The sequence below is a fragment of the Helicoverpa armigera genome, chromosome 23 (genome assembly GCF_030705265.1).
Source record: "Helicoverpa armigera isolate CAAS_96S chromosome 23, ASM3070526v1, whole genome shotgun sequence".
Classification (NCBI taxonomy): Eukaryota; Metazoa; Arthropoda; class Insecta; order Lepidoptera; family Noctuidae; genus Helicoverpa; species Helicoverpa armigera.
Window position 1 is genome coordinate 438,155 of NC_087142.1, and position 24,019 is coordinate 462,173.

At 36.2% G+C, this 24,019-nt stretch overlaps 1 protein-coding gene across 1 annotated transcript in view; it reads left to right on the forward strand.

Moving 5' to 3' along the window:
* The window catches only part of LOC110377436 (dystrophin, isoforms A/C/F/G/H), a 407,988-nt gene that overhangs the window by 342,007 nt on the left and 41,962 nt on the right, over positions 1–24,019 (forward strand). Inside the window, 2 exon segments of the mRNA XM_064040791.1 lie at positions 63–186; positions 4,347–4,513. Coding sequence (XP_063896861.1) covers positions 63–186; positions 4,347–4,513 — 291 coding nt within the window.

Below are 24,019 nucleotides of genomic sequence, written 5' to 3' on the forward strand. Positions count from 1 at the left end.
TCTTCATCATAACACTTCTGAAAATTCCCCGACGTTATTATAATCTTGGTCCTCTATTTCAGGATGATCATCGAGCCTTCAGAAGACAGCTAGAAGACAAGCGACCAGTCGTCGAGAGCAATCTTCTGAGTGGCAGACAATACATCGCCAACGAGCCGCCTCTGTCAGATACGAGCGACACCGAAGGTATGTTGCGACATCTAGCGATGACAAGCGTAGACATTAGCTTCTAGTTCTTATTGGCGATAAGAGATGGTGCTGACTTAAAGTTATAGAGGACAATTTTCCTATACATTTGAAGTGTCTATGAAAAATTACATAGGGCCAAAGTTTTTGCCAATTTTGCCGTTTCCACAATAGTGTTAGATAGAAAGGCATGCTGCACTTAAAATGCCGTAAAACTCGTTTCGCTTTCTGCCTACCATGAGAATGGAAAACAAAATGAAAAACATGGAAAAGATTCCATTCCGTGCAGCGCTGGGTACGAAATACAGAATTCCATCTGCCGTGCCGCTGAAACATCAATATTCACAAATCTAAAACACTATATGGACAGAAGGACCAATTTCTACGAGCTGCAAGAACTGGGTCACAATTTTCGGGACCGAAAAAAATCGCAATAAAGCAACTATTCTAAATTAAGAAGAAAAAAATTTTGAGCATAATGATCGATATTATCAATTTAATTTTTATCTATGTAATAACTTCCCTTCATAAATACCAAATACACAACTAGTGTAAAGACCTTATCAAAATTGACTTCCCTACGGCAGCGTTCATATTTAGGTGCTACAGAATATTGTGTCTATTCCCTTATTGTTACGCCGCACCTCCGGCCTATACACGCATTTGTACCTAAAGTCTGTCTGTACGTATGTCAGAGTGTATTGTTCCGAGACGGTGGCCATTCACACCTTGATTGTTGCCTGACTTGCCTGATATTTGCATATTTGATGCTGACGCCGCTTTGTTATTGAGACGTTGCCACTATGAATCTGGTACACAACCATTTCCATGCCTAGTGACGTAGCTACGTAGGTATTATAATGTTCACAACTTGTATTTGCTCAATGAGATACCAAATGTTACCTCTTTGAATTAGAAGATCCATGTTACCAGATAAAAATAAAGAAACAAAACACCAACGCAAATCTTAACCCTAAAACGCTATATCACAAAAGCGCAGCAACAAAGCAGTGAACGAGTGAATGAATGAACGCGACTGAACGCAATTAGAAGCGTACCGGCCGCGCTAATTGCAAATTCCGTGCGGAGCGGCTCAATCAATATAGTTTGCATTCACAAGGTGATAGCAATCGGCTAGCGCCAATCAATTGCCAGCTGCATTGATTGATTGCGCTGGCCGCGCCGATTATGTTTTTAAGCGGTAGCGTTTGAGGGTTAAGTGCGTTTTGATGACTATTCGAGGATTTGTGGCTTGTTTCATGATTGTTGTAGCTTCTCATGTTGGAATCGGAGTAATGGGTTTCACTCAGCATCTCTTACATAGATTCCATTTCAAACATTCAATGACTCACGTATCCTAGACTTATCTTAGGTGAATTTAACCTTTGAAAATGTTTTAACTTAAGCTTCAAAGGGTTTAGGACACCTATCAAAACAATACCTTTACAACCCTACACCTTGCCACTCAATTTCGTACTCCAAAGCCAGTATACAAGGGACATAATAATTGGCAATTCGACAAGTGCGAAGCTTACGAGCTGCGATAGCTGCCAGCTGCCAGTCTTATGAGATGAGCGGCTTATACGACTGAATGCCTGTCAGTTCGCCCTCGGCTGTGTCGCTCAGGACCTGCCAAATTATATCCCCAGTATATTTCGCTTGATTAATCACTACTTGTAGTGCTTTTGTTCTTGAAACTAATGATAAAATCTCGCCAAGAAAATTCGGTGGTATTTTTTTCGTTTCAAACAAAAAATTTTAAGATGTCTGACAGTAAGAAATTATACAGATCTAGACTAAAGATAAAGTTATAAAATTCTAAACTGTTACAATAAATCTTCAGCTACATGTTTCAATAGTAATTTTCCCAATGAGAAACTATTCCATAAATTCTCAGTAAGAAATCAAAGTTCGATAAAGTAGAGGGGCGTACGTAACCGTCCGTAACGGCCATTGGTTGAGTCGTAAATTTGAAAATGGAACTGACTCAGTGGACCAATGGGAGGATTTGAAATACGTCAGCGACCCTTCGGATAGTAGCGTAACGTCATTTTTATTGGAGACATTGGAAATAGTTTTTTTTGTTGCTATTCTATTGTTGCACTATGTTGATTTTACTCTGTATGCTTACTATGAATTCTTTGAGAGTTTAATAACAATCATGTTTGACCAGAGGCCACTATAAAAAGAAAAACAATAAAAGAATGAGGTCGTAGTGTCAAGAAGAGCAAGTTTGTAGTAACAGGTCGCCTAGATACAATTCCATCTACCTCCGTCACTTCTCCAAACAGAATACATTTAGAAAATGGTGTGTCTCCGTGTGCAAACATTCAATATTTAAAATATTTGTGAATTGCACTCAATATTTCAGGATTACGTTCACCCAAATCCCCTGACAAAAATTGCACGCAAAAGCCGCTTCGTCGAAAATTCACGAAACTAGTGACAGGAAAAAAACTCGACTAAAATCGTAAGTCGATTGGGGCTAGTGTTGGCACTCTATACAAAATATCGAGCGTTCTAAAGGCTTGTTTAGATGACAGCTATCTTTGTTGGCGGTTATCTCTTGTTGAGGAGTTATTAGGGGTTTTTTTGTGTTTATGATTCTGTTACGGGGCTGTAGTGGTTTGGATGGAGACATATTATTTGTCGCACGATATTATTATTTTGAGCACGTAAATGTCGGTCCTGCGCCTGATCTCTCTCCGATCGTGTCGGATTACCGTCCCATCGGGCTATGAGAGTGAAGGAATAGTGAGTGCACCTGTGTCTGCGCAAATGCTCGTGCACTATAATATGTCCTGCGTAGTTGGCTAATCTCCTTACATGAGAACAGCCGCCGTAGCCGATAATCGGCTAGGAGGACATCATCATTATTTGTCGATTTTTTCAATATGTAAGTGAATGGGTGATAGAGTCCTGATAAGGTAATCTTTCTTTAAATAGAAAATTGCCTTATGTGGCTAGATATATATACGTGTTCTAATTAACTTAACACTAATGCGTTACAATTCATATTACAAAGTACACAATGTGTTCTTAAAAACTATTTCTCAGCATTGAGGCAGACGTTAAATACATTCGTTAGCAATTCATAATTATGACACACACATTTTTTAAATAGTTTCAATACAGAAAAAAAAGAAAAGGTGAATCATGATTAGATAGAACTACGCTCAAAAGGCGTGGCTAACTAAATTACTGAACCGTTTCAGAGAAAAATGTTACAAGATGAAAAAAATTGAAAAATATTCGGTCGACAGCGCTGCGGTCGACGAGTGCCTCGTTTGAATTTGTGGGCTAGTGACAAAGCGAGTGGACTTGAAAACCTACTGGTTTCATAAAAATATCCCTGTTGGTTTTCGTTCTGTTTATTTTAGTCGGTAAAGTCAGGTTAGGAGGTCAATCATTCATACCTTTACCTGTATTATTTTTTAAATCAAGCAATACTGCTGTACAAAAAGTTCGTAGATTGTATATTAGTAAATTTACATTTAGTGTACCCAAAATATTCAAAATACTCATAACCCCCAAAAAGCTACCCTCAAAGTCAGCAACAATTCCTGAACCGCCAAAATTTGGGCAACTCGCGAACTATGCCACTGCAATATCCAAAGTGAAGGCAGAAGAACGTTCGGCGTGGAAGTAACGTTGTAATTATTAAATTCCCTCCCCTCCCGCGCCCCTGCACTTCACCTCCCTTCTCCCCGGAGCCCGGGGCTCCTCTCACGCTCCAAATATTGAGAGCTCAGCGCTCGAGGATAGTCCAAGTTGCTACTTAACACTGAAATGCTGTGACATGTTTATTTTTCATTTGTGAATATTATTTTACGTAATTAAGGAAGGGAATTTCTTTTTTGCGTACTTACCTATTTTATTTAATGAGTTAGGTAATTAACACCGTAGTTTATTAAAGTTAAATAATAACTCGTAGTATCATTTTGAGGTTTAAAAAGGTAGTAGCACAGATTACTTAATAGTTACTTACGTTTGCTTAATACAGTTACTTACGTTGTTAAATGAGTACATACCTACACTTAAAATCGGTACCTTTTGTCACAAAAATCATTAAATAAAAACCAAGTAGGTAACTAAGGCAACATCAAAAAAACTTTTAGAACCACTTCAACCATTTTCCTAACAATTAATTCCTCTTCCAGCGAGTCGCGACAACGAAGGAGACTCCCGCGGCTACCGCTCTGCTGAGGAGCAAGCTCGGGAGCTGGCCAGGTCCATCAGGAGAGAGGTCGCCAAGCTGGCAGACAAGTGGAACACCCTGGTGGACCGCAGTGACGCCTGGGGACGGTGCTTGGATGATGCTGTACAGGTAAGATAGTTTTGGATTATAACTTGAATTCTTTCTTGTAAAATTGTAAAGTGAAGTGATAATTAACTTTCGAAGTAGTAACTTCATGAGTAGTGATGTACTAAAAGCAGTTTACTACCATACGTATGTTGTGTGTTATGCGGCTAATATTTTTACCACTTAAATTATACCAACACAGGGCTAATTATTTATGTAAAAAACAGAATAAAACAATATCAAGTTTTATAAAACCTTATTGAACCGTATTGAGCAGCGCGCCATCTACATTATTTTGTTCGCAACTGCCCTACAGATCGATAGTTAAACCATCAAACTGGTCATAGATGGCGCTACTGTACACTCTTATAAACACATTGACATATACTTATCCCACCAAAAACATTAAATGTAAAAAAAAGCCAAGCCTCTACGCAATTCTTCCACCGTAAAAAGTTGTGAGATCGCATAGAAGCCAAGTCCTGTTCAACTTTATTTGTAATAATAAATAAATATTTTGTGACTATATCAATAGTTTTCTTCACATTCCAAGAATATTGACTTGGCCATGAGCACAATAAACTATAAGATATACAGCATATCTGGAAGAGGTGAAAGTCAAACATGAAGTTTAATATCACAGAATTAAATACTTTTAGTTTATTGTTATTAAATGACCGACAGTCAGAATCATCCAACATCAATGAACTGCACATGTACTATGGCGCATGTTTAGTCTATCGTGATCTCAAATTCCAATCAGTCCATAATCAGTCCAATCGTAAAATCATGTCCATATATAAATTTATCAATCCAACGGTATTTACACGGGGATACACAAGGAGCGACTTTTACCTTGTGCTCATGGCCAAGACAATATTATTGAACTGTGAACAACACTATTGATATAGTCATAAAATATTAATTTATTATTACAAATAAAGTTGAACAGGACTTGGCTTCTATGCGATCTCACAACTTTTTACGGTGGAAGAATTGCGTAGAGGCTTGGCTTTTTTTTACATTTAATGTTTTTGGTGGGATCTAATTTATTTTTTGTAGGTCTCTTTCTTTTCTAAGTATATAACAAATTAAATTAGCTTACATGCAACTTACTAAATATATTACAAACTTAATATGTACACCTAAAGTAGCACGAAAAATGCATTTTTTTTAAATAAAGTAAAAACTTTTCGAAATCGTCGAATTTTCGAATCGAATATCTTTTAGAATCAAAGGGGTTTATTTCAGAGATAGATGACACTATCACATGAAATTATTTGTTTTTTTTTTTAAGTACTACTTATACTGAGCTATGTAACGAAACCATAGCGCGATTTAGACCAGGACAACGCCATCTATGAGCGAGCATGGAGTATTTATCGCACTGCATTTATATAAAAGATTTTATCATTATTCATTTAATTTAACCTAGCTTTTTTATTCATATGTATTTAATTCATATTTAATACATAATAACAATATACCACACTATGTAACAATAAAACAAATAGTAACATTTTGTACATAAATAAATAACAAAGTTATCAATGCAGTCAAAATTTATACACAATGTTCTTGAAAAACCGCAAATATAAATTTGTTTCCTATTTTTTTATTAATTTTTAAGGTTTTTATAATTTTCCCTTTATATGTAGCTAATAACCTGTCTTGGTGCCGAATTTGAAGGTTCTCAGTTTGCTAGAAGTACCTTAGACTTTTGATGATCGGTCAGTGAGTGAGTCAGTGACAAAATGGTGTAACTTTGATCGCTCATAACTCGTAAACTATTTATTCAAATATCTTGTAATTTTGAGACTGAGCTTGTTCTAATACTTACTCTTGGTCATCGAAAATCTAAACTCCTAGCTTTGTTCACATGGAAGATACAGGGGGCTGAAATAGCCGCGAAACGCTTCGAGAAAAGATGGTACGGCCGTGCCCGCTTTGCTCGAGTCTTGGCTGGGGCACTGCCGTGCCCTCAGATAAACATATCAAAGCTGCTAAGATCCCATTGAAAGCTGTTAAGCCGGATATCCGCTGAAGATAAAAGGCACAATACAGTGATTTCACCATGGATTTAATGGGAATTATCATGTGAATGCTGGATCACGTATCGTGGGTACTTTAGGGTCAAAGAACTTATTAAATGAAGGACCATACGTGTGATATTCAAGCAGCTTATACTACATAAGTACGTAGGTACATGCATTGATAGGTATGATCAGTGGCGGCCCTAGGGGTGTGCGAACTGTGCCTTCGCACAGGGCCTCGCGCTTGGGGGGGCCTCGCGCTACAACCCACACTAATATAAAAAGAAAAAAAAATGCATTTTTTCTTTATTTCTAATTCATTCTGCGTTTACTTTTTGAGTTCTCAACTCAACAAAAAGTTGGAACACCAAAGTAACAAAAACAACTGGCTCTCGATCCAGTCACGGATTCTTTTTATTTGTGCTTAATTCCGAGTTTAATTTGAGAGTCCTTAAACAAACAATTAAAAAAAATTCGCGCTCGCTACGCTCGCGGCTGTTCACTTATCAGTACAGTTCATTCTAACATGATTAGAGTACTTTTATGTCCCAAAACTCGAAAATTTTCGCGCTCGCTACGCTCGCGGCTGTTCACTTGTCGGTGCCGTTCATTCTAACATGATTAGAGTACTTTTATGTCCCAACACTCAAAAATTTTCGCGCTCGCTGCGCTCGCGACCTCGCCTTGCACTGTTGTTTACTGTACAAGTTAGGTGCTTTAGACCCAAAGCTCAAAAATTTTTGCGCTCGCTTCGCTCGCGGGTGCTTTATTTTCCACTTCTTTTCTTTTTTTCATCTCTTATTAGCCAAACCTAGAAGGTAGCTCCGCTTGTAAGTCCTTTTATTAAACAGAAAATAACTCCTAGCTCGCAACACAGACTTTCCACGTAGGACAAAGGGCCTCGCATAGACCTGCCGCACGTAGCCTCGCAATGGCTAGGACCGCCGCTGGGTATGATCGCTGTTATATGATTTTCTTATGTTCCAAGTCGGATCAAATTGAAGATTAATTAACAATTGTCGTGGCTACATTTTTCTGTCAAGTTACCTTATTTTTAACTGCATTTACTACTCAAGTTGTTTCTAATTTTAAGCAATTGTTATTACAAGACTACATAACGAAAAATTCAATTAAAATAGGTAAATAAGTGTTAGCCCTACATTAAAAGACTCCCTTAAAAAAAACCAGGCCAATCAGCTTGACATAACCATTGACAAACAAATGAGCATGTCTACTGAATAGCTATAAGCAGCTTAAAGCGCTGCAGCGACTGCAATACAGCTGACACAATGGTAGCTAATGCGCGCCCTGCATACTCGCGACTCAATCAACTGGGAACCAACGATATTGAAACTGGATGTGGCAGTGTGAGTGTGTAAATGACAACAATTTTTTATTTCTTTAATGAATTTAAGTATGTAGTTAAGAGCGTGTACGCTCGGCGCGCGATGTCAACTTTAGGTAATTCAACGCAAAAAACCGCGCAGACTAGCGTCGCGGCTGTGTGCGTGCCTATCATACTTCACGTATAGTCACACAAACTATTTTGATCCTTTCGAGTGAAATTGGTAGAACAAAAAATATATTATTTAGTAAATAGTTAATAGCGGGAAAATAATGTAAGTCTATGGATGTCTAAAATATAAAAGCATGAAAATAAGTCGTTGATACTTACACTCTTTTGCAAAAAAATCGGGCACCTATGAAAACCTTGGTTTTGAGGACTTTCTGTATATTACATACAATTTTCAACAGTACTAAATAGTCGACTGATGATTAATGACAATGTTAAGAGTTTCTGTATTTTAACCAATTTCAAAAAAAGAAAGGAGGAGGTTTCAATTAGATTGTTTTGTGATTGTTCTCAATTTGATTGTTCTCGATTTCTCAAAGACGCCTGGACCGATTTGAAAAATTGATTGTTTATATGAATGGTCCAGTCCATCCAGACCGAAAAATTGTGGTCAAATAACAACAATTGCCGGAAAGCCAAATATTGGTGAAGAGCTTGGGTTTACCATTGCAAATAAAGTTTTAAGTTATCTATCCTATATGCTTCAAAAGTTATTCGAGATCAAAAGTCAAAATTTGGGTACATCCAAAATGAAAAAAAAAATTATAGCTCGACTGGTAACAGACATCTGCAATAAGTGATTTCTAGCCTAAGGAGTCCGCCATATTGGATTTAGACTCGCGACACATTTTTTTTCGAGTTATTCATCGCAAGCCCTTTCATTTGATACCCATATCGTAGGAATGCATTAAAAACATTTTTTTCTCCATCTTGGGTATACCGCCATATTGGATATAGAATCATACATTGTCATTAAAACTGAACATTCAAACAAAATTTCAACTCAATCGATAAAAAAAATATGCTTCAAAATTGAGCTTTAAATAAAATAGTAATGTATCAAGATTTGTTGGTCGCGCTTGAAATGTACTCTATTCTCGGTATCCACGGCAGAGGTTATTCACCCTACGCGATGTGACGGAGCGACACGTCCTCTCTCTGTGAAGCCTTGCGGCGGTCTGGTTTGAATTGACTCGCGTGCAGCCTTTTATAGTAGTTTTTAAATAATTTATAAAAAAATAAAAACGAGAGATTAAATTATAATATAAAGTTTATGTTTTAAAGAAAGAGTTATATTACTATAGTAAATAATTGTTATATTAAATTAAGTAAGATAGATAGGTAAAAAAAGCATTTGAAATTCACAATTTTTCACATTGTTAAAATATTTTTTTCTGAAAGATAGAGACCTAAATCAAAAAATGTTTTCAACTAACTATAGGCATGGGGATTTCGTCTATGAGTAAAAAAATAAATATGATTAGATTTGCCACTGTTTTCACATGAATTTAAGCTTCGAAATAGACGCTGAACGGGAATTTTATAAAACATCTGTTACGTTATAGGGGTTTTAAGTATTTAAACTACACAAATTGAAATTTATGTTCAATTAACTATATAGACAGTAAAATTACCTTGCGTTATTAAAAAATAACATAGTTATAGGATAAGTAGTTACTGAGAAACAGTGGTTTGAAAAGTACCATTTTAGGCCAAATGGCGCGCGGTTGACGTACACGCTCTTAAATGGTGAATTAATAAGAATAGCTGTAAGCAGCTTAAACCGCTACAGCGGCTGCAATATAGCTGACACAATGGTAGCTAATACGCGCCTTGCATACTCGCGACTGCGACTCAATCAACTGAGAACCAACGATAGGAAAACTGGATGTGGTAGTGTGTGTGTGTGTGTGTAAAAAATGACCATGTCAAATATTTTTTTTAAGGATAAAATTATTACACATACTTAAATGGTGAATGTATGAACATAGTTGTAAGCAGCTTAAAGTGCTGCAGCGGTTGCTGCACAGCGGGACTGACACAATGGTGGCTAAAGCTGCGGAGTGCGGAGCGCGCCCTGCATACTTGCGACTCAATCAACTGGGGACCATGGATGTCGGGATGCTAGATGTGGTAGTGTGTGTGCAAATGGGAATGGGCATGTAAAAAAGCACAGTCGAACTTATTTTGATATTGGTTGCTAATCGATAAAATGTCCAAGTAGGTTTAGATTCAAAAAGATCGATGGTAAAAATCTATTTCACATTCAATAGTTTCCAAAAGGTCTTCCAAGAGGATCTAAGAAACAATATTATGAACAGCCCTTAAAAATACATCCTTCCTAATTCTATCCATACTACGCTCACAAACCCTCACCAACCACACTCAGCCACTTCCAGCACTCAACATCAATGCATTGCGTAGTTAATTGTCATCAACGGTGTCAGGACGCTGACAATGATCTGATACCGTCGGCATGCCGAGTATGTGGCGAACACTCCTTGATTCCTCCTGTGTAGCCATGTGGAATACTATGCTATGGTGGTGGAGATTTATTTATTTAAATACCACCGAAGGCTGCACTACTGAAAAAAAAAAAACGAAACTAACAAACACCCTTTCTGTAACGTTTAGCTAGTCACATATTGTCATCAGAACTCACAGCGTGTGCAAAATAGCATCCCAATGGAAGACCGGGAAGTGAGTTAATTTAAGATTCCAAGATTTCTTATACATATACATACATACTTAGTAACAAGTGCAGCTAATATAAGCGTGTTATAAAACTAGGTTTCCATTTTACTCGCTTATGAGTTTTTCCAACTTTGTTGGGGTCGGGTTTCAGTCTAGCAGGAAACAGCTAAGCACCAGCGTTTTATATGGAACTACTGCCTATCTGACCTCTGCAGCAAAGTTACTGGAGCCGGACCTATCCTTATAGCTTGCTAAAGTTTTACCCTCCAGCCCTTATCCCAATTTTATTTGAGGTAGATAGTATACAGAATGTTTCTCCTTCGATACTTTACACATCTAAGTTATTATTTACCAATTAAAAATCCTCAAAAATCTTCCCAACTAATAACATCATTACACAGCTTAGATTATCATTACAAAGCTATATAACACTGGATGTGTCAGTTCAACGTCCCGTCACAGTAACTGAGCGCGCACAAAAGCCGCACATCGGAGCGCACTCGTTCCCCCTCCACTTTATCATGCGCGTTTCAATTAATGGCCGCCAGTTATTAGGAGGTAGGAATTGGTAACCGACTTTATTAGAAAGAATTTTGAAAAATGATGTGTGAAAAACTTTATTTGAACCTGATGGGTTTCTGAGCTGTGCTATATAATATAATATGCATAAATAAGAAAACACTAGTTTCTACCAGTGGTTTCATCAGCGTCCCGTGGATACTACTCTACGAACCTGGATAAAAAGAAGGTAAAAGCTTCATTCGATAAATGGCCTATCTACCTCTGAGAGTATTTTTCAAAACGGACGAGCAGTTTCTGAGATTAGCGGTTTCAAGCAAACAAACAATCTCAACTCTTAAGTCGTATAATATTACAGTATAGATGTTAATACATGGCTCGTAAAGAACAAAGATTACCATGAGGGAGTCTATCTATGTATTTATACTAACAACAAAATTAGCGAACACTTTAAAAATCTTTCTGTTTCTTAACAAAATATATTTACAAGAATGTCCACATAAACAAATCGCATATTTTTTTATCTTAGTTATTCGTCAGTGCCACTGTGACGTCCCGGGTTCGACGCCGGCTATAAATCACTGAAACTATTTTAATTAAGCAGACGTCCACTGGCACTAAGTTCCAGACGGGACAAGCGTATACATATAGACATTTGTATATCTATATGTATAGATATATTATGTAATGGAGCAATAGCCGTTAGAAAATTGGATCAGTCTGTCTGAGATTAAAGGCTGTAACTGACCTACACTTATTGCAATCAAATGTCTTATTTGAGACTAAATATGTATAACTCTTTGATGAATTCGATTTCTAGGTTCTGAAAGTGGTAATTTCCTAGTATGTAGCAATCCAGTTATTAGCATAACAGTCACCCTCAATCAAAAAATCGACACCTGAGTTTAATTTGCAACCTTTCCACAGAAAACTCGTCAAAAAATATTTATTTCAACACAAAATGTCGGTTACCAGGTTTTAAATAACAACAGTACACTCTAAACAGCAGCCTCTTCCAACCATTAATGCTTTCCAAACCCCAGATCTAAGATAATATAGATAATCCTTATCTACAGGCTGAGTTCAAATCAGACGGGAGCTTTCCCCGCACTAATCCGTGTATATCGAGCTGCTTAGCATTTTGTCGATAACAATGCAACGTGGTTCGTTATCGACATCGTTATGCGACCACTTGCGATGAGTGCTAGTGTTGTGCGCGTTGTCGATGAAATTCCAGATTCAGTGATAATGGTGGATGCTTGGAGATAATTGTGTTTATGTTTGTTGTATTTTACAGCATTGTGTTGGTTTCTTGTGATTATTATAATTAAAACACCTAGCTATGTAGTGTTTGTTTAGAAGTGACAAACAAGTCAGAAACTGGCTGCAATTAAAGGAAATAACTTCGAACAAGAACTAAATACGACAAAGTTTAGCATTTATACGCCATCCATGTCTATTATTACCAATATAGAAATACCGATAATTCCTGACCCAATTCGCAAAAGTTCCTAATTATCGGTATCGACGTCAGTAATGAAAGCTGGCACATCACTACGTAAAAGATTCAGCTCCTCTCGTTAGCAGTCGGTTCAATCTGTTACAAATTGTTATATTTTTTGTCCTGCTTTCGTCGTATTATGCCAGATGAGATGGCTATATCCTGAAGTATAAAACCATAAAGTGGTATTAGGTATGCCTTTCTTTTAATGTGCTTATTGTCTTTGGTAGAACTGTGATTTGTAATTCTTATAAGCTGATGCATACAATTGTCTGTGATTATAAAAGCATTTTCATTTAATTACGTAAGTAAATTCTAGATGACTTTTATCTTTAGGTCTAGGTCAGTCTTTGGGAGGAGTAAAGTGATGAGGAATCAGCATCAATCACCCAGGGTTCATGTGTTCAGGGTGCTCTAAATTTATCACCATAGGCTTTATTGAAGTGTAGTTGAAAAAAGCGTTTACCTAAATCTGGAATCATAATCCTTGGCCATGAAAATTATTTCAGACTGAATCAGGTAATACGTATAAAAAACAGTCTGTTTTATTCTTTAGACGCATATCACTCTTTCAATATGATAATCCAACAGCACACCATTAAAAAGAATGGCGACATCGCGACAATATTGAACTGAGAATTGGCGTCACCCGACATATCCCCAGTCTGGCGATGAATGGGACGCTACAGAGCCAATACAATATCGCTACAGAAATATATAAAAGAATTTTAAGCGCGATCTGTGGTATTGTCACTGTAATATTGGTAGAATGGCAGAATAGTATAGATTCTTTGTAAAAGTCCCTGATACTATTTCTATATATAAAAAAAATACTTGCCCAAAGGGGTCTTCTATCCTAGACACAAATGCGCACACCAAAAAACAGCATTAAACTTTATTTATACACAATATATAGAAATATTTTACAACCCTTTTACCCCACTATAAAGGCTGTCATTCCAATAACTTTAGTTGGACACAATATCGGAAGCCGACGACCAACATATCGCGCCGTGAATGGGGTTCATTATAAATTCAATCGCATTCTATTTGCGGGGCCGACACTACGCCCGCAATATTTCAGTCGGTCTATGACGCGAACTTTTTATATTTATGTGAAAAATTGTGTTTGCAGTTTTAAGTGCTTTGCCGATATATGGAAATAAAAATGTCGTTTGATTATAGTGGGTGACCTGGTTTTTTTTAATTTTATTTATGCTGAGTGCATTTTTTTAATGATGTTTCTGCTTGATGTTGCTTGTTAGGGGTAGTTATTGGTGTAATGTTGTTTTGGTTATAAAGGCAGCTTTTATTTTAATTAAACGACTGACATATCTACTGAAACAAATTATTTTTGACACTTCTAGGCATTGTATATCCTTCTACAAAAAAGTTTCACTACCATTTTTCTCCTATACAAAACTCCTAAACCCCCATTCAAAAAGTCCGCTTATAAATTATAAAAAGTACGTACCAACACATTATTAATAAACATTATAGTAGAGAGTCCTGCTCGCACGATCAGCTCGGCGTAATGTATGCAAGCTCACGCCCGTATGCAGGCGGAGGTGCGGATTACTGCCTCCATAATCCTGGGGTAAGCTGGACATGTCCTGGTGGGAATGGGGAGTCTAAGATGTGTGGTGATAGATGGAGGTGTAAATAAGTGGTGTTTGATTGGGATTGCTGTTAGTTACCAGAGCTGTACATGAATGCCAGTTTTTGGACTGAAAAAAATAGTTATGAAGAGTCCCTTGAAATGTGGTTCGATAATACCTACTACTACATCTTGAACGGCTGGAGACTTGAATGTCTATCCAAAATATTCTACATAAATAGAAAAAATAATTCTAACAATACTTAACAGAACTTAAAATAACAGTAAGAGTAATATACCCTACTGAGGAAAGTAATGAATGCAATCTGTCACTAACCAAGTGGCATGTTGATGCAGATAATTAATGCACGAGTGTTGACAGACACACGGGAGCAATGCCAAAACAGAACAGTTCTGGAATTTTGCCTAATAACCGATATTAGGATGAAGCCCAATGCAATGACTAATGAAGGGTGGATAGCCACACTTACCCGTATTCAAGGGAATAGAAACGTTATGTACCTAAAAGCTTACAGCAAAGGCTGATATCAGCAATTCTTGAAATATATAATTTTCTGTACTAATCAGTATTTAAATTAAGCTACTTACGTCTTGGATCTGCAAACTAAAACAAGGCTACAAATCCTTGGCAAAAATTTTGCCAGTTTTTTTTTACATATAATACTCGCAAAAATTGGGACTGTCCCATTAATTTACCAAACCGTGTCCACCCTACTGTCACCGTGCTTACTAAAAGCGAGCCTAGGCGTGCCTTCGCAAGGGATTTTTGGTGACACACACACACACACAGATTGTAAAAATTGCTCTTAATTGACATCCTGTGTCGCGAGAGGATTTGTTTGGACGACTGGGTGTGTCTGATACTGGGTTATGGAGCTTTACCTAGTGGACCAGCGGCATTAGAAATTGCTCAGGAGGAATTTTAAGGGCTTTTTTCAGTCGCGTTTTCAGGTGTTTTGATTTTTTGTGAATCGACACTACTTTTTTTCTTTTGTTTTCTTATTTTTATGCTGTTACATAAATATGTATGTACATAATCTACCTGAAATAAAATTTCATTGTTTCACTTTATGAAAAATGCTTGCAATTTTAAACAAGGTTGGTAGTTTATCGAGTCATATCAAGCACTATATTTGCAACAGAATTCAACAATAAATAGAAAACTTAAATTGATGTAAACACCAGAAGCGAATTTGAACCAATATTTGTGGTTTACCGACTGCATTTATAACGTAGATGAAATTAATTATTTTTTGACTGCACTCCTTTGCGATTTTCAACCTTATTCCTTTGTGATAAGGACGTAAGTGAGTCTGTTATGACTTGTTACACTTTTTGCGGAGGCTACGTTGAAATGTTATTAAAATAAATCGGTCTGCGGTCTCCGCTTTCTGTGCCGTGTTTTTGGCAAAAATATTGTTTTTTCTCACTTTATTTTTTAGCTGCGGCTTAGCCACTATCTGTTACCTACGGAGCTTTGCGGGAGTTTTTTTTAATAAGATTTATGCTTAATAAGATTATTTGCGCAACAAACTTTGAAGTTTTCGCCAAAACAGGTTTTTAATCACGTGTAATTTCAATACGTAGTGTATTCATCATTTAATTTCCAGATCATAATATTTTTTAAATAAGACTTTATTTAAATAAGGATGTCTACGAATACTACAAGTAATAGCGAATGTCCCAAAAAATGGGACCGATTCGGGTTTACGAATTTTAAACTGTACGTCAGTTAAGTATATTTTTAAACAAACAAAAATTCATTAAAACTATAAGTACTTACATTCATTTTAAATGAAAATTATATTTATCTAAATGAAATAGTAATTAATATCATGTAAACAGGTGATATACATCAATGTTATTATAAGCCAAACACTGCACAGTTACGGCGATATATCGTAAATCAAACGTTTATAGCCGTTATAAACTTAACAAGCGAACATAATATAATACTAAATAACTGTACATTACAATATATGCAATAAACAAGTCATTATTACTGTTAATTGTACCTTTAGATAGTCCTATGGAGTTGCTTGTATTTCGGGACAAATATGGCTCCATCAAATCTTATACACCATCTGCCTAGCCTTTTCATATCTCATACATAAGGAACTACCAAAAAAAAACTCTTTTCGTGAATAAGATCTTTCTTACTTTGAAATGTTTAAAGGTTACAACAACAAAAAATATTCGACTTTGGAAAACAGTGGTTTTGGCTTTCATAAGACTATGTTTGGCCTTTTACACGATTTCTAAATGGCGCTTTATTTATTTCATCCAAAGCTGTCAAACACCCCAGTTATTTCTTTGTCAATCCATGAACCTGCAACTATGCATCTGCAAAAGATATTTTCATCGTCTCCGCGACATTTACAATCTAAGTAAAATGCTATAGACATAATATTAGATCTATCTTCCATCAAGCTACACAGTGGTTACAATGTGAGGTCATAATAAAGTCCCCGGTGCCGTCATTTTAAACGCTGTAAAATATTTTAACGACACGCCATTTAGTAACGTAAAGATTAAAGTTTCATACGCTGTAAAAGATTGAAAAGATACGTAGGTAGATGTAGAAAGGAAGATAGAAAATTAGGAGCGTACATGAGTAAATTTATTTCAAAAGCGTTCCTTTCATAATAATTTGGGGTCTAGTATGAACCTAAATTAGTAAATCTTTTGACTGATGATGATGATATATTATAGATTATTTTTACTAGAGCCAGACAATTGTGAATAGTTCTACTCAGGCAGTTAAGGGGTTTCTCCATAAGAGTTTTTGACACAAATAGTGCAGTATTTCAGCTGGTAATTTTTGAGCTTTTCTTAAAAAATGGACTGATTATTATCCCAGCATTATTATTTAATTGTTTCGTTAATATGAAAATAAACTACAATTTCAACTACAAAACAGTTAACACTAAAAATAGTTAACCCTACTTAACTCACACACACACATACACACACAAAACTGCAAATTCCTGCGCTGTATGTGTGTCGTTTCTCAATGGGCGTTCAATAAAGGCTCCGTCGCGTTGCGCGCGCGCATTCAGTGACAGATATACGAGAGCGACGGCGCCGGCGCACGCGAGGCCGGCATGGCGCTAGTTAGGGTAGGGACATACAGGGGGGAAAGAAAGAAATAAAGATAAATGGTTTATTGTTGAGTGTTGATAGATGGGTTTACGATGAGGGGTGCTGTTAGTTAGTAAAAGGGCAAAGTATTGACACGTATTTGTAAAAAAAATGATAAATAGTAACTGAGCACTTGTATATTTAAAATTTTCTAATAACATTATAATTAAGAATTGTTTGTAGGAAGACATAAAATCATGAACAGGTTCTTCTATTAATCATTTTCGCTATCGGTGGATACCGTAGCGAAAGATTAATAAATAGCTAATTTAGCATCACATAATCTTTCTTAATTACAAGAACATATCTAGGTAGTCAGTTGATGTAGCTAAATATCAACTAGATGTAAGTTTTAGAGACAGCATATTCTACCCTCCCAATGTGCACCCAGCCTTACTTATTAGAAGGAATGACTTACAGCCACTTATCAACTTTGTATGCACCACAATGCAGCGCAATCAATTTTCGGAATGCAATGCAACACAAATTAACGGGAAGAAGGTTATTTTCGGTGCACTAAGATTGCTTTTGGGGTATGCAGTCATTTTAGACTGCAGCGAATGTTAATTTCAGAGATTTAAAAAAACATACAAACTGTCTGGGATAAGGGCAGGAGGATGATGATGACGAAAACCATCTGGAATGAGAACCTCCTCTTTTTTTGAAATTGGTTAGTAATATGACATTTATTGATTGTGCTAAGGTTATTTTCATGATTGCTAAGCTGGTTCTATAGTCACGCTGACAAATGACTGCTAATGATGAAGTTTGATTCCTCGTTAAGATTAAAAAGTTCGCGTCAGTTCCGATTCTTTTAGCACGGGTGATATGCAATAGTTCTGCTTTTTTAAAATCTACATTTAAAATAGGATATCTCGGCTGTAGGTTATTCTGCTATGTTGAAGTTTTATGAAAAATCCAAAAGTTCATTAAAAGATTTTTCTGAAGGAAAACTTAGAAACCCCACGGTAAAGTTTTACTTTTTTTCTTATACTCATCTTGTTTCCCAATTATAATGATTATATTTGTTTGTTTACAGGTAAGCGACTTTGAAATTAAGAAATAACACTAAACACGTAAGTACCGTAGTTTAACCGGCGATTATTTAACAGTCAACAGTAACTGCTAGCTAAATAATAAACCGCTTTCCGTTGCGCGTTCAGTTAGCTTGATTTATACTTTATTGCTTTGTGGGCACGCAATGAACTGTGTATTTATATACTGTCGATTCATGCGTTTTATATTGCGAAGTACTCTTTATTAGTTTTGTTTATTTGACGTTTGACTACGTAAAAATCGCTGCTCGGTTAATATTGTAGGTAAAAGCGAAAGTAACTCTGTCTGTACGTCTATCTCGTCCAAAATACTGAACTGATCAAAAAGGTAGACACAGATAGGCTAGGGTCAAGAAAATGACATAGGCCTACTGTTGCTGGGAAGTCATTTTGTCCCGATGGGGGTGGTACCAGGGTTATCAGCTATTTGTATGCCAGCAAAATATACATAAAAACAAAAGAAAGAACTTGATAGTATGTTCCTCCCATGTACTTTCTATTACAAACAAAAATCTTAAACCTTCTCACTTTAAAGCCCTAAAACTATCAACACAGTACCTGAACTCCTGCCTACCCAAATAGCCACACTAGTGTGAAGGTATCAGTGATCAACATGGTCGTCTAAGCCGGTCATCAGTTACCGTGCCTAATAACGTTTTGCATTAATATGGTAATAGCCGCACAGTGTGCCACATCGCCCATCCGCTGGACACAGGCCAAAATTCAAATTGCACATTTTTGTTCCGGTATTAATTGCCAGCTTTTAGGATTGTTATCGATGCAAATTGCGTGCGTAAAGTTATTAATTTATGCATAAAAATATTTTTGTTTTAGTTGACAGTGGAATATTTTCACAGTTAAGGCGAGGAAGTGGTCAACAATAATTCCATAACCGGCACGCGCATCTAAGGCGCCAAAAGGGGTCGGAGCGTCTGAGCGGGGCGAGGATAACAATACGCGCGCTAGCTTATAACTAAAAGTCGTAAGCGACAAAATGGTTTTGTAATTTTAATATTTAGAAATGATAATTTAATAAAAATTCCTACTACCATTTTAAAGAGTATGTATATACTCAACTACTAAAAAAGTTAAGAGGCTTAAATCGGTCCCGTTTGCCCATAATATGTGAATCTCTTTTTAAAAAGAGGTATGTTTGATATATTTTTCTCTGTTATAAAAGTTACCTAATCATGTTTCTACAACTAACAAAATAAGGCTTATATCATGAACTTTCAGGTAACCAAGTTGTATTTTGATCCGTTTTGTATTTACTGAGAAAAATTGACATCCTTGGCGCCAAAAATTCCAATTCGTCCTCTTAACTATAACATTCTCATATTATAAATATGTACCTTTTCTAAATTATATCGATATCAGAAATCCAAGCGTAAAAAGTACCTTTATTCTTGCCTTGTATTTCATGGAAACGTATGATGCATCTGAAAAACTCTTCTAAGAAACTTCAAGTGTTCGTCATTGTGACTTTGAAGAAATATGTAAGAGCGACTGAACGATAAATATTTACATTTTTTCTCGTACGATTAGGACTATCCCTGTTATGTCATGACGTAACATCTTTTGATCACCTTTGATGATACGGTTAGGTACTTTCTTTTTGACATTATATTTAAAACATAACTTTTAATACGACGTATAACATAAAAGTAACAATTATTTTAGATACTATGAAATAACGACTGCCTGCTAATGATAGTGTCAATTTTTTTTCTAGCCTTTTTAAATTTATTTTTGTCCGGCACCGTTGCGGTTCAGCCCACAGTGTGCCATCAGACGCCACTAATTACTGGTGGTCGGTATCCGAACACGCTGACATGAGTACAAAGTTATTTGATCAACATGCTATAAATTATACCCGGCTAATTATCTTAACGGATCGCCGACGAAAATTGAATACTACTGGTGTTTAGTAGCCTCAAGTCTGATAGCTATTAGGATTAATTATAATACGTGGTAGATATTAGATGGGTGTTAGGTTTAATTGATAGACGAGGGTTCCTTATCTTAGATTGTTAGGAATATTCAGATTTGCGGTAAGAATAAGCGAATCGTCCTCTGCGCAGTCTTGTCCCAACGATTTTGGTACAGGCTTGTATTACCTTTATGATAAACGTAAAGCTTTTAAAGAGAAGAAATAAATATGATGGTAACTTCAAAACCGGACCGCATACTAAAAAAAGCTGAACTCCAAAATGCTCAAACAAATAACGTAATCCCAAAAAATACCTAAGTAAATGTACTTTTTTGCGTCATTCAAGAGTCAAGTTAAATATTACAAAAAAGTAACCCACAGTCATCCCTCCTTCGCCCCCTACTTGTCCAAAAACGCGACATCATCAGTATACATATCACCGGTGAGCCACACAGTCCCACAAGGGCTGCGGTTGCCATGGCAACGGGTACATTATTAACATCCCTCGCCAAACGCCGGGTATTTTATACTGATTAATTTGCTAAATTCGCATTAAAATTATCGTTTTAGGTCAACCGTATTTCTAATGTGGAGGTCAAATTGTTGGCCGGTATTCGGACTCTGATATATACATACAGCAGGTACATAAAAACGATTGTGTGTATTTGTTGAGTGGTCGTGTCTCTTATATTAAAAGTTAACTTTCATAACATACTAAAAAGCAATTTTATCCGCTTTTCGTGAGAACTACTCCGCGTAATCCTATAGCCTCTGGAAATGGGCACTGTAACACTAAAAGAACTTTTAAAATCGGTCCTATAGTTCCTGAGATTAACGCGTGTAATCAAACAAACTCTTCAGCTTTATAATATTAGGGTAGACTATCATATTAGCCATAAATACCTATGTAAACTTGTAGGTCCAGTTTAGCCAATCTTTGTCTCAGTGCATTCTTCCCGTCAATGTATGCTTCCTACTCAGTGTGCATACTTTTGACTTACAACTTAATTGCCTCAAACTGATTCGTCACACACTATTTAGTGAACAATAGCGCAATAAAGTGCCATTTGTCGTAACGCCGGATGATACTTATTTAATGGTATCTACTTCGGTAGCTGTTTCCATTGACAAACGTGGATTAGGCTTAGAGAGTATTTAAAGAAGCCTTTCTTATATAAAAGGATTTATAGCCATTTGTACTCGACATTTTGTACAATTGGCCTACTATTTGTACTGGAGTTACTACTCTTTAAATAAAGTATTTTTTCCATATTTTACAAGTTACGTAATATAAAGTTTAGACTCATGCTCGTTTCCACTAACTACCTGCCAAATAAAGGCTGCTTATATTTTTTGCCATATATTGCTACAACTAGACCTGTGCAACCAAAATGTATTGTTTATCTGTCAGATAAGTCAGTGACAGGCTATCAGAGACTTCATCATATAAGTGCAATGACTGTCTGATAATAAGCGTAGAAATAATGAATTCTTCATCCATATCTTGAGCAATAAGATAAAAAAAGTCTTAAATCGCATTGCAATGGAAACGCACAGACGAGCGACATTTGTTGCGACTGAAACGCGCGACCGGAACGCGGCAGTTAACGCAGCGATTGCGACACGACTTTAACGTCTATATCCGCTGCGTTACTTTGTTAGACAAGCTTTCAAATATACGCTAATTGATATTTTGGAATGTACTGCTATTAATATACAGGAAAGGCTTATATTAATCTGGTGTAAGCGACGTCACAACGAATAGTTAATTCTAATAAGGTGAATTTATCATACTTTTATTTGGCACACTGAAAATGCACAATGCATTTTCCCAATTAACAATATTCACCTTGATCAAAGATCGTGGATAGTATTTCTTTCATGTTTATTGATTGATCAGACACATCAATTGAGCTATTGTTGAATTTTAATATTACCTTGACCATGAATATTATGTATGGACAGTTTTTATATCAACCAGACTATTAGACCCTATTATATTTTTGAATACCTACTGAATGAGGCTCGTAGCAAAATTAATATGTATTTGAAAAATAAGAAGATTAAGTAGTCAAGTAAAAAGGCCAAAATACTAGACCAGAACTATCCCAAAACACACGTTAGTAAACACCACACCTCGTACAAAGTCACTCGATCAAGTCTATTAAGCTCCAAGCTCTCCTACTACACTATCCAGCAACACAGTACGAACTCCTTGCCTATCTGCCAGATATGCGCTGATACAAGATACGCTGATACGTGTGCTTAGCGGCTGGCTCACACGTAATTATTGCCGAACTAGTGTAGTGGGCTTGTGATTACCGGATAATGGCGTGTTCAGACGGAGTTAGTGGCAGGATAGATTGTGGGTAAAGGATAGTTGGATTTTAGGTTTGTGTTAGGTTTGGTTGGTGTTTTTTTTTTTAAGGAAAGTTTTGTTTATGAAAATGTGAAGCTTGCAATGTAAAAGAATTTATGATGATGATTTTACACAAATCAGACAAAAGTATTGAGAAGAATACTTAGGCTAGAAATCCACCTTATGCAATGTATTATGTGTAGAATAAGCTGCCATAAAAAACACTAAACTTCAACCAATGGTTCTATACTAGAAAAATAATTTACTTTCATAATTCCTGCATGTTAAAATGAATACTTTATTAATACAATATTTTCACAAAATAAAAAATAAATATTACTCCCGTCGCTCGCCACACTATGATCGCCACAATTAATTACCGGCGAGCACACACCTCTAATTAAAACTGATCGAATATAATTAATACATTAATTGAATCGCGATGATATTCACGCCGTTTTCAGTTCATTCTGTAGTAACTCTTCATTATTCAGTGAGTTCATTTATTAAATTCGGGACAAAGCCGAATTAGTAATGTGCGATCATTGGACTGATTTCCATGAATCATGGGGTTTTGGCTTCAGGGGTGCTTCTATTTTGGGCTAATTAATCTGTATCAAAAATTAACTATACCACTACTGCGAAAAGCTCGTTTAATTTGAATTTTGGAGCAAGATTTTAGGGTTAAAAAACAGTGGCTATTTATAAAACGATATAAAAAGCGTCATATTTAAATCAACAAACTAAATATGCAAACATCTAAAATTCCTTCTCTTTTTTCATCACCAGTGTATGCAAACCCTACACACACTTAAGTAAAATAAGCTACTAAAGTTCTCAAACATATTCCTATGAAAGTCCTCTTACAATGTTTTACATTACTTCTATTCATCGGGCCCCAACTCAGGCGCACTCTGCCTTTATTTATTTAGCTCGCTCTAAGTGCCACTCAAAACACTGTCTTAATTAACCGAAACTGAGAGATGCTGCAATAGTTCGGATGCTCACATGGTCATAAGCGACAGCGATTTACGAAAATGTAACTAGCATTTTCGTAATCGATTTTCTTGAGCCAGTGTAAGGGCTTGCGCCGTCTGAACCCAGGTTTATATTATGGCATCGTTATAAAACTCGTTCCTGCAAAAATATAGCAAATTGAAATTGATTGAGACTCAATTAAAAATTGACGGTTACTTGGGTTTATAAGGAAATAATATAACAAATAATTTTTTTTTTTTTTAGAATAAGATAACGTTTATTTACAAATAATTTTACAATTAATTAAAAAATTAATTACAAATAATTAGTTCACTTGAATGGTAAATA